At 42.4% G+C, this 12,229-nt stretch overlaps 1 protein-coding gene across 1 annotated transcript in view; it reads left to right on the forward strand.

The window, feature by feature from the left end:
• LOC311226746 (partitioning defective 3 homolog) overlaps positions 1–12,229 on the forward strand; it is a gene marked incomplete at its 3' end in the record, with an annotated part of 616,272 nt that overhangs the window by 480,533 nt on the left and 123,510 nt on the right. The window contains 1 exon segment of the mRNA XM_084312156.1: positions 1,931–2,101. Within this exon segment, the coding sequence (XP_084168282.1) occupies positions 1,931–2,101 (171 nt within the window).

Consider the following 12,229-nt stretch of genomic DNA (forward strand, 5'->3'; position numbering starts at 1 on the left):
TTTTATTGCTTGTTTGTATAGTGATTGAAGTGGTTTCAGAATGGTGGAATGTGAATTGGACCAGGTTATCAAACAGTATGTGATGTGGGAAAGAACCATTGAATGAAAATATAGCTTTGCTGCCTCGGTTGAAAGGAAGTTTCTTATGTACCTGAAGTTTGATAGGCTGAACTTTACCTTATTGCAGACTTTTTTTTATGTGATTTTTTAAGCTAAGGTTTGGGTCTATGTGTAATCCTAAATACTTATATTCTGATACTACCTGTAATTTCTGACCGGGGATGAAGATATCCTGCTCTGCAACTTCTCTGTGGCCCTTGGAGAAGCACATACAGACAGTCTTAGAGACATTCAATTGTAAACAGTGGTGTACACTGTGTTTATACTGGTTACACTGTGTTCATACTGGGTACACTGTGTTTATACTGGTTACACTGTGTTCATACTGGGTACACTGTGTTCATACTGGGTACACTGTGTTCATACTGGGTACACTGTTCATATGAGACAATAGACTCGTTAGCTAAAGTCTGATATGTAGTAGGGTTGTGTGTTGGTGTGTCATCATAGTCATGATACTGGGCAGTATATATTTCAATATAATATTGTGGACTGAGTATCATCATGGTAGTGTAACGACCACGGATGCCTAGACTCGCAAGCCCTTGGCCAACGGTCGGACCCTTTAGTTGACTGGTTAGTGCTGTCGCCTGTGGTCTGAGCGACCCGGGTTAAATTTGCTAAACTTAAAGGAACACGCCAACATTTGGGGAAATTAGCTTACCGTCTTCTCCAGAGAGAGACAAGAAGACCAGTTTCCTCTCTGTTTGCTCTTTCAGCACCTTCTTGAGATCACATGTACAAAAAATCTAAGCAAATGAATAAAGGGTAGATGATTTACAGGAGGTTTTGTAGATACAGTACTGAATTCTGCCATCCAGAGACATGCTATTTGAAATATGAATATAGAATAATAGAATATCAGGCCTATAAATTAAAAATTATGGCCAAGTCACACATCTATGGATCGGGACAAATCTCCTCTTTCCAATGGCAGAGTTCAATCTGGATTTAGTGCCACCAGGCGCCCCTGACAGGGCAGCAAAAACTGTGAATGAAATCTACTGTAAGTACAGTTACTTTTTTATAATGTCAATTTCTCCGCCATTTTTCATCAGATTGCAACACAGTTTTTTGCAAACGAACTATGTTCTAATTCATGGCAATAACGCTCAGGTTTGTTCTACCCGTGAGATATGATCCCGAAAATAACAGGGAAAAAAAGCTTCACGCTAGAAGTCAGATGATTGACAGGGGCTGACGTGAGCTGGGAAGTGTAGTTTTATGAAATTCGAAAGCCCTGGGTCTCTTCCTTCTACACTCAAGTTAGGTCGCGCCATGTCCTCGCGTCAATATGCACCTTTTTTTCTTTTCTTGGCTACATTTGAAAAAGAACATTAATTAATACGTTCTGTATTGATCGATTTGTGGCGTGATATGAATCTCAGCCCTGTACCGGGCTTAAGGGGTTCAGCTTAAGACAGCTTTCTCTGGGCTTTTGAACATGTAGGGGAAACCTTGCTCTTCATGGAGCAGTCGAGATACGAGAGAAACCTCGAGAAAACACCAGCCTTTTTTTCCCTCTCTGTTCATGCACAACTTTCCACATTTTTTTACTCTATTTCCGTGGGTCCAAACGAGGAGACAGGGCAGTCCTACAGGTGACCTTTGACCTTTGAACAGATGGTGGTGCCTAGAGGCAGCATGTGCTGTGTCAATGGAGCTCATAACATAAAGATATATATCTGTGTAATACAAATATCAATGTCCATCTCACTATCCATACTTTTGGGCTCATCCCCAAACCTTCACCGAAACCACCCCGCCTTCTTGCCCTGCATCATCATCACGCTTCCCCTGTGCCCAACAGGATGGACGGCTGCGGGTCAACGACCAGCTGATCGCGGTGAACGGCGAGTCTCTGCTGGGCAAGACCAACCAGGACGCCATGGAGACGCTCCGCAAGTCCATGTCCACGGAGGGCAACAAGCGCGGGATGATCCAGCTCATCGTGGCCCGGAGGGTCGCAAAGAGAAACGAGGTAAGGAACCACGGGAGAATATGGATCATAACACCTAGGGGTGTAACGGTACACAAAAACCACGGTACGGTACAGTGTTATGATCCAGCTATAGGGGGGGGGGGGGGGGCGTATGATTCTCTGCTTGTTTGAAAATTCCAGTATCTCATTTTAGTGTACTGGATACTGTTTATGAGGAAATTAAAGATTAAAGTGGTTATTAAAGACTTGGATATTCTTTCAGCGTGAAAATAACCCCATGACACTGACTTGTATTTGTATATTGGTAATGCCAAGAAAACGCATGTTCCAAGATTGGACATTATGCACTTTAAAACAACAAGAAAAAAAGCACTTCAATCACTCTTTTTAGTTGCATAGGAAGAGCTGTCAAATTAAAGATCAGATCAAATGTTTTACCACATCCTCAAAACAACCCGGACAATAAGAACTCTGTTTGAGACGCAGCAAGGCGCTTGATGTACTGTACATGATGTGAAAGAGAGCTAGGCTGTTGGGTCACAGTAGTTCATACACCACATGCTCCACACGCTCTCATGGTATATTCATGGTATCATAATAACTGTAATGTGTCAGAAATGTTATGACGAATCACATGTGACTCTTGATATCACATTTCAGGATTGTGGAAATTCTCACATGCCTACGTAATATCCTATTTGAGCCTGGTGTTCTTACTGTACATTATACCAGGAACATATCCTCTGCAGTTAACACAGCATAACTACTTAGGAGCAGAGGGTGGTCAGAGTCCAGTGCCTGGGACCAGTTCAAATGCCAGGTGCCTCAGTTGAGGAGAATAAACTAGCATGACTGTCTTTAATGGCACTATATGTTCAGGTCTCCTAACAGCTATACAAAAACGAACCACAAAGACCAACTAATGGATTCTTCCATCATACCAAGTTAACAAGTACAGAATAATCCACCACAAGAATGTGACGGCGTGCATAGGGCTTTTTTTGGAATTCGAAGCTTCGGGGCCGAGATTCTATTTTAATTCGAAGCTTCGAGATTAAAAAAATATATAATAATTATACATATTTTTTTGTGTGTTGTGGGACTTGTACAGCACTTGGTTCAACTTTGTCAGTGCTGTAAAGTGTAAACCTTTTTAAATCTTAGACAAACAAAACACTTTGCTTTCATGAAATATTGTAAGCCGTAGGGATGTTCGATATAAAAAATAAAAATAAAAACTCACTAATATATATCATTTTTTTTTTATAATCAAATTTTATTTTCATATTCGAATCCCATGCCCATCGAACAAAGCTTCGAAGTATTTAAGACAGCCCTAGGCGTGCACATCCTGAACACCTCAGAACTACCTCCAAAACAAAGCTAGCAGCCGAGCACCTGCACCTCAGTCAAGAGAACATTTAAACAGTTAAGCACACAGCAAACTTCATCTGCACCCTGTAGCAACGCTGCTCTCTACTTTGCATGCCAAGTGATCTCTCCAATCATTCACCCACAACACGTGAACTCTCTCTCTATCTCATTCTCTATCTTTCGTTATCTCGCTCTATTTCTCTATTGTTATATCTCTCTCTCTGTCATGTTTTTTTCATGAGCTGAGCCAGTGTGCTATGCACTGTGTGTGTGTGTGTGTGTGTGCATGTGCGTGTGCATGTGCGTGCGTGTACCTCTGGCACTGCCTGCCTCCCTTGCTCTCCTCTGCAAGCTGGTGTGTCAAAGTTTTGATTTCCCCTCGGCCCAGCTAGTAATTGAAAGCAGAGGTTGGGGCTAAGCCTGAAGGTGTATTTTGTGTGTGTGTGTATGTCTCTGTGTGTGTGTGCGCGCAGATGCCTCCGTATTGTGACTGTTCTCATTTGAGTGTGTGTGTGTTAATGCATTTATTAGTGTGCACTGTATGTCTGTGTGCATGCATGCCTGTACACATCGTGTCTGTATGTCTGTGTCCATGCACGCATGTGTACTATATGTCGTGCGTGTGCATGCTTGTGTGCGCCTGTTGGCGCATATGTGTGTGTGTGTGTGTGTGTGTGTGTGTGTGTGTGTGTGTGTGTGTTGTGGAGGTGTCGAGGTGCCGAGCCCTTGACACGTGGAGAGCGGGCGGGAGGTCCGTCACATCTCTGAGTGGCTCGGAGAGGAGCTGCAGGCTTGGCCCCCGGGCTGGCGAGGTGTTTTCCACCAGGAGAGACTGCTCCGAGAACAGTTCTCTGTGAATGGCAGAGAACACAATTGAACCCAGCAACCAAAAAACACGATGGACAGGACAACTCCAGAGTTAGTCTCTCCATATGTGGGCCAGGAGGTAGACTTTTGTGTCAGGCAGGAGTAGCGCTACAAGTAGTAGTGTTACTAGTTTAACTACATTTATCAGTAGCGTGGTGGTAGTAGTGTTACTAGTTTAACTACATTTCTCAGTAGCGTGGTGGTAGTAGTGTTACTAGTTTAACTACATTTATCAGTAGCGTGGTGGTACTAGTGTTACTAGTTTAACTACATGTATCAGTAGCGTGGTGGTACTAGTGTTACTAGTTTAACTACATGCATCAGTAGCGTGGTGGTAGTAGTGTTACTAGTTTAACTACATTTATCAGTAGCGTGGTGGTACTAGTGTTACTAGTTTAACTACATTTCTCAGTAGCGTGGTGGTACTAGTGTTACTAGTTTAACTACATTTATCAGTAGCGTGGTGGTACTAGTGTTACTAGTTTAACTACATTTCTCAGTAGCGTGGTGGTACTAGTGTTACTAGTTTAACTACATGTATCAGTAACGTGGTGGTACTAGTGTTACTAGTTTAACTACATTTCTCAGTAGCGTGGTGGTACTAGTGTTACTAGTTTAACTACATGTATCAGTAGCGTGGTGGTACTAGTGTTACTAGTTTAACTACATGTATCAGTAACGTGGTGGTACTAGTGTTACTAGTTTAACTACATTTCTCAGTAGCGTGGTGGTACTAGTGTTACTAGTTTAACTACATTTATCAGTAGCGTGGTGGTACTAGTGTTACTAGTTTAACTACATTTCTCAGTAGCGTGGTGGTACTAGTGTTACTAGTTTAACTACATGTATCAGTAACGTGGTGGTACTAGTGTTACTAGTTTAACTACATTTCTCAGTAGCGTGGTGGTACTAGTGTTACTAGTTTAACTACATGTATCAGTAACGTGGTGGTACTAGTGTTACTAGTTTAACTACATTTATCAGTAGCGTGGTGGTAGTAGTGTTACTAGTTTAACTACATGTATCAGTAGCGTGGTGGCAGTAGTGTTACTAGTTTAACTACATTTATCAGTAGTGTGGTGTAGGGCTGACCTTTGAAGCTTTTATTGGCAATCGAAGCTTCGGGGGCCGAGCTTCGATTTTAATTCGAAGCTTCGGGGAAAAAAAGTTTTTTTTATTAATTATACTTTTTTTATTTTTATTTTTATCTTATGTTGTGGGACTTGTACAGCACTTTGGTAAACTTTGTTGTTTTTAAATGTGCTCTATAAATAAAGTGGATTAGATTAATTAATTAAGTAGCCCCTTTCGTGACTGACGCAGCCAACAAGGTTTCACTCGGCTGCGCTGCATGGGTGCAGTGGGGCTGCTCTCACAGCCAACGACATGACATTACATAATTATGTTGCAACCTTCGTCTATCAAGCAAACAATTATATTATATTTAATTTATAATTTATAATTATATCAGACAATGCACCTACAAAAGCAGATGATTACAATTAAATGAGCCAACTTGGTAACACATTAGTCATAGCAGCATAGGCATAGCCTTATTAATGTTTTGTGTGGCGTCGCCGTCGTGCAGGGGCGTCATTTTGGTATGGCAAGGTATGGCACTCGCCATACCTTGGCAATTTTTTTTTTTTTTTTTTACAATTTTTTATGTTGATTTAGAATTCGAATGTCAGCATTATGAACGAGGCTTTGAACTATTCGGTACAGCCCTAGCATGTTTTGATATTGTCAATTATCTCACTTTTACTAGGTGACTTTTACTGTGACTAACTGAAATATGCCAAAACGTTTTTTAATCAGAGGGCAGCAGAGACAAGTGATACAGAGACACAGGTAAGGTCTTACAATGGCTTAGTGATTATAACAGTGCAGTTCAGCATTCAGTAACCCATACTTTTTGTGAATGTGTTTTTGATACTATATTCTGTTGAACACACACCTCAAAACCGTACCTAAGGAAAATTGACTCAATTGCAAGAAAAATAATAGACAGTTATGATATTACATTCTGCATAATTTGTATGCAAAATATTGTGGTTGACACATTTCTATATTAAAAATGCTTGTGTAGTCCTCCTGTGTCATACCTAAATGTCATACAAGTGAATTGTATAGAAACAACTCACCAAAAGTGACTATTGCACAACTGATTTGACGAAAAAAAATCCACCTAGGGGGGAAAAACCCCCCTTCACGTCAGTTCGAGCCCAGCGCTCCACATTTGCTTTCAGTTTAGCTGGTCGTCCGTACTAATACAGATTGGCCGTATTAGGGGGTGGGAAACTGATGGGTGGGGATCGGGCATTGTGGACAGCGACTCCTACAGGTCGGTTGGTGCGCCTGCGCAGTAGAATCAGGAAGTGTCGCGGGCAGCGTGAGCCTCCGACCCACGCGTTACTCCTCGCCACTGAGAGATCGAGCTGCGCAGGTGAAAAGATGCGACTGCTGTTACCTCAAGTACCGGAGGGGACTTGTGCTATGTATGACTTAGTCCACATTGCAGCCGGCTTGTGGGAGGCAAGAAACAGCGTCCGTGACAGGGGAGGGTTGAATTGGATGATACGAAATTGGGATGGGAGAAAATATAGAAAAAATTGGAGAAAAAGTGGATAAAAAAAAAGAAAAAAAAGAAGAGCCAGAGTCAAGTCCCCATTACTCTATTCCGAGTCCAAGTCATCAAGGTTGAGTCCACTCCACTCTGACAGTCAAAGAGCTGACATACAAATAAAAAAATATCTACATTAAACATAAATGACACAGCGGTCACCATTTCAAAGAGAGTTTATTTACTCTGTGACATAATAGCCAAACAAATGCACTAGCCATCAATATCTTATGCCAAATGATTAGGGCCTATTACAATTCTTTTTTTAAATAACTATTTATCAATTATCAAGTCCTGAGTCCTCGTCTGCACCTTCCGAGTCCGAATGCAGTCAATGCTCGACTCCGAGTCCAAGTCTGAGTCATCAGTTCTCAAGTCCAAGTCGAGTCACGAGTCCTGAAAATCAGTCCAGGACTCAGACTTGAGTTCTACATCACTGGCTTGTGGTACAATACTGTGTACCACTGTATACCTAATGGCCCAAAATGCACACTACTATTACATACTTTAAGCACAGTCTCTCAAGCAAAGGCTGTGTTGCTAAGAGGACTCAGTGTCTCTGAGAGTGTCCCTCATCTGCAGTCCATTATCCCTATGTCCCCAGCTGTCTTCTATCAGTCATTACCCCCTGCTACGTATGTTTTTTTTTGATCCACTTTTTCTCCCATTTTTCCATATTTTCTCCCATCCCAATTTTGTATCATCCAATTCAACCCTCCCCTGTCACGAACGCTGTTTCTTGCCTCCCACAAGCCGGCTGCAATGTGGACTAAGTCATACATAGCACAAGTCCCCTCCGGTACTTGAGGTAACAGCAGTCGCATCTTTTCACCTGCGCAGCTCGATCTCTCAGTGTCGAGGAGTAACGCGTGGGAGGCTCACGCTGCCCCCGACACTTCCTGATTCTACTGCGCAGGCGCACCAACCGACTTGTAGGAGTCGCTTGTTCACAACGTTCGATCCCCACCCTTCAGTTTTCCCTCCCCGTAATAAGGCCAATGTGTATTACTGCGGACGACCAGCCAAACTGAAAAACAATGTGGAGAGCTGGATTCGAACACGCGAATCCTAGCGTCTCCACACTGGTGGCGAGTGCCTTGCCCACTACACCACCTAGCCGCCCCCCTGCTACGTATGTTTGTTCCCCCAGTTAGTCATTTTGCAGTGATTGACGAAAATAAATATGGCAGAGAATGGCATGATAGTGAATGAGAAGGCGAGGGATACCGGCGTCAGACTAGCTGTGATTGGTCGAAGATCAGCGACACATGTGGACGTCAAGGTAGATGACTTGGAAATGAGTAAACATTACAATAGAATACCTATTAAAACGTGTACCTTTTATTGGTTGTAACTCTAAAAGAAGGACATAATACTTCCCTCTGTCAAAGATTATGATCCTACACATGGTTGTAATACTTCTAGTTTGATCTTAAAGGAACACGCCAACATTTTGGGAAATTAGCTTACCGTCTTCTCCAGAGAGAGAGACAAGAAGATAGATACCAGTTTCCTCTCTGTGCGTTCAGTAGAAAGCTACAGTATCTGGCTGCACGTTATCCTAGCTTAGCACAATGAATGGAAGCAGACAGTGCCGGTTAGCCTAGGCATTGTCCAACTAACACCTCTCCCGAAGGCTAACCGGCACTGTCCGCTTCCATTCATTGTGCTAAGAATAGAATAGAATAGACTTTTTAATTGTCATTGCACAGTATACAACAAAATTTCAGGGGAGCTCCCACAGACCGTAGTACAATATACAATATATACATACATGAACACATAACACATAACACTGTACATAACAGAATATTTTAAATAATAAAGTGCATGATGGGTGGTAATCAGTGATTATCAAGTCCAGGTAAGTGCACGTGAGGGGACAGTCAATGAGCATTTAACAGTCTGACTGCTTGGGGGAAAAAGCTGTTCTTAAATCTTGTACTCTTGGCTTGTATGGACGGGTATCTCCTCCCTGAGGGAAGGAGCTGAAAGAGGTGATGTGCTGGGTGAGACTGGTCCTTTTTTTTTAACACATTTATTTATAATTTTTTTAACATGACATAAAACTAGACACACAAACATTAACAGTAAATATCCACAATAAATCACAGGACTATACAGTCCAGTATTTGAATCAATATAAATGTAGGTTACGAGATATATACATAATGCTTACAATACAATACAATACATACATATGCTCTTGCTCGTTCTTCTTCCCCCCCCCCCAGGACCCCCCTTGGATAATCCATCCATTATTTCGTTTCTAACCAAGGATTACAATTCATATGCTAACCTTTATTCTCTCCACCACCTCTAACCAGATTGCAATGCTGGCTTCATTGACACCTCATTGACACCAAATTCTTGCTGTAGATATCTCTAGATAAATCACATCGAGATAGGTAAGAACCCATACCTTCCGGCACATTTTATCCGGTTGAATCCAGTGTGATGCTATCAGCTTTTTAGCAGCCGTAAGACCGGACAAAATTAGTCTCTTTAGCTGTATAGAGGCTGCTAACTGAGAAACATCATTCAACAACAATACAGAAGGCAGTACATGTATGGTCAGAAATAAAAATTCTGATAATTGCGTGGTTACTTCTTCCCAGAATATCTTAACAGGGGGGCATTCCCAAACATATGCATAAATGTACCGATATCACCCCTTGGACATAAGGAGCATAGAGAGTCTTGTTTAAGCCCCATTCGGTTCAATCTTATAGGAGTCAGGTAAATCCTATGAATAAAATTAAGATTAATCTGTTGATGATTTGGGTTGTGTGACGCTAGTCGAACGTTTGCCCAGACTTCATGCCAATCAAAATCTACTTCCAAGTCTGGTGTATCCCTCCTCCAAACTGAGTCTAGGGGAAGGATTCCATACGAAGACGTAAGTAAGTGATGATAAAAGTCAGATACGAAGCCTCTCGATGTCTCCCTTTCATAAAAGAATTTGTGATATCTGTGGTGCTCAAGTGGTATCTTTAATGGGACTCCATGAGCCTTCAAAGTTGCTAATAACTGTATATAGAAATAATAAGTGGAGCTGGTGAGGGTAAATTTGTTATGAATATCTTGATAGCTACAGAAACCCTGTTCGTTGAAGATATCTCCCAATGTAAGTATGCCCTGCTTTTCCCATTTGGGATATCTGATAGGTCGTTGTGCAATAAGGAGTGCATTGTTATTGAATAGGGGATAATGGCTATGCCATTTATGTTGGTTAGTAAATTTTTTCTGTGTGTCACGCCATATCCGAATCACATGTGTAATAAGATGGCCAAATTTCACTTTGCATTGCTTAATTGATAATTTGGTGTATACTACCGTACTTTTCGCACTATAAGCCGCACCTGAATATAAGCCGCAGCAGCTAAATTGAATGATGTGTACATATATAAGCCGCACTGGACTATAAGCCGCAGGTGTTTTAATGTTTAATTACCATATGTAATTAGCATTGGGACACAATACTGTCAGACAAATAACAAGAATTAACTCATTTACAAGTTGTATTAAGTTTAGCAAATAAGGGAACAGATGAATAACATTTCAATGCAGTCAAAAAAGCAATATTTAGATTTTTACATTTTCGGGTTTGGTCACGTCGAGTCACATATAAGCCGCACCGTTATATAAGCCGCAGGGTCGAAAAATGGGGGGAAAAGGTGCGGCTTATAGTCCGAAAAGTACGGTATATCCTGCAGTCTATGTGGTGCCACTATGTTTTCTTCGAATGTTCTCCAGGATACAGATGCTTGAGAATCAAACCAGGTGATCAGTGGTCTTAAAGAGAATGCTTTAAAATAGTGGTAGAAGTCTGGAAATGCTAAACCTCCGAGGTTTGTTGTTCCAAATAAATGTATATGCGGTGGAGTGTAATTTTTTCCAGTAACCAGCAGGGGGGGTAACGGTAACATTGAGCTAAAGAAGTTGATTCTAGGTAAAACATCCATCTTAACTATTGATACACGGGCCTGTACTGGGTTTTTAAGTTTTGACCACCTGTCAAAGTCATTTGTGATCCTATCTTGGAGTCTTGTATAATTATACTTCACCGTTTGGCATATAGTAGGGAATATTTCAACTCCCAGACATCTAAAGTGTTCTACCATTAGAACAGGTGAGACTGGTCCTTGATGATACATTTGGAGCGGTGGAGGCAGCGGGAGGTGAAGATGGAGGTGATGTTTGGTAGAGGAGTCCCGACGATCCTGCCTGCCGCCTTCACCACCCTCTGTAGAGCCTCTTGCTCTGCTTTTGTGCAGCTGGAGAACCACACAGACACACCGTAGGTCAGCACACTCTCAACCGCACAATGGTAAAAGTTGACAAGGAGATTTTGTGGCAGGCCAGCCTGCTTCAGCTTCCTTAGATAGTATAGGCGTTGCTGGGCTTTCCCGATCACTGAGGCGGTGTTTGTGCTCCAGGACAGGGTCTCACTCACACTGAGACCCAGGAACTTGAACTCAGTGACCCTCTCCACTACCTCGTTGTTGATGAGCAGAGGGGAGTGGTCAGGCCTTGATTTTCTAAAATCCACTATGATCTCTCTTGTTTTCTTTATATTGAGCCCCAGGTTGTTATTGTCACACCAGGCTGTAAGGTCCTCCACCTCCCTCCTGTAGGCCTGAATTTACAACTGTGGTATCGTCTGCGAACTTGATGATGTAATTGGAGGGGTAGGAGGGGGAACAGTCATGTGTGAGCAGGGTGTACAGTAATGGGCTGAGTATGCAACCCTGCAGGGCGCCGGTGCTGAGAGACAGGGTGGACGAGGTGTAGTTGCCCAGTCTGACGGCCTGTGTGCGGTTTGTGAGGAAGTCCAGCACCCATGTACACAGTATATTACACAGACCCAGGGTTTAGAGTTTACTGATGAGTTTACGGGGGAGTATAGTGTTGAAGGCAGAGCTATAGTCGACAAAGAGCATTCTTACGTAGGTGTTTTTCTTCTCTAGATGTTCTAGGGCGGTATGAAGCACAATGGCTATAGCATCTTCAGTTGATCTGTTCTGCCTATAAGCAAACTGATATTGGTCAAAGGAGGCCGGAATGATGGATGTGATGTGTTTCCTGACCAGTTTCTCTAGACATTTAGCAGGGAGGGGGGTGAGTGCCACCGGTCTGTAATCATTCAGGCACGTGACAACTGACTGCTTGGGTACTGGTATAATTGTGGATGTTTTGAAGCATGCTGGGACATATGATAGTAGCAGGGAAAGATTAAATATATCTGTGAAGACCTCCGTCAGCTGGTCCGCACACTCATTCAGTATGCGGCCCACCACTCC

This window comes from Notolepis coatsorum, assembly GCF_963971535.1.
Source record: "Notolepis coatsorum genome assembly, chromosome: 4".
Lineage (NCBI taxonomy): Eukaryota > Metazoa > Chordata > Actinopteri > Aulopiformes > Paralepididae > Notolepis > Notolepis coatsorum.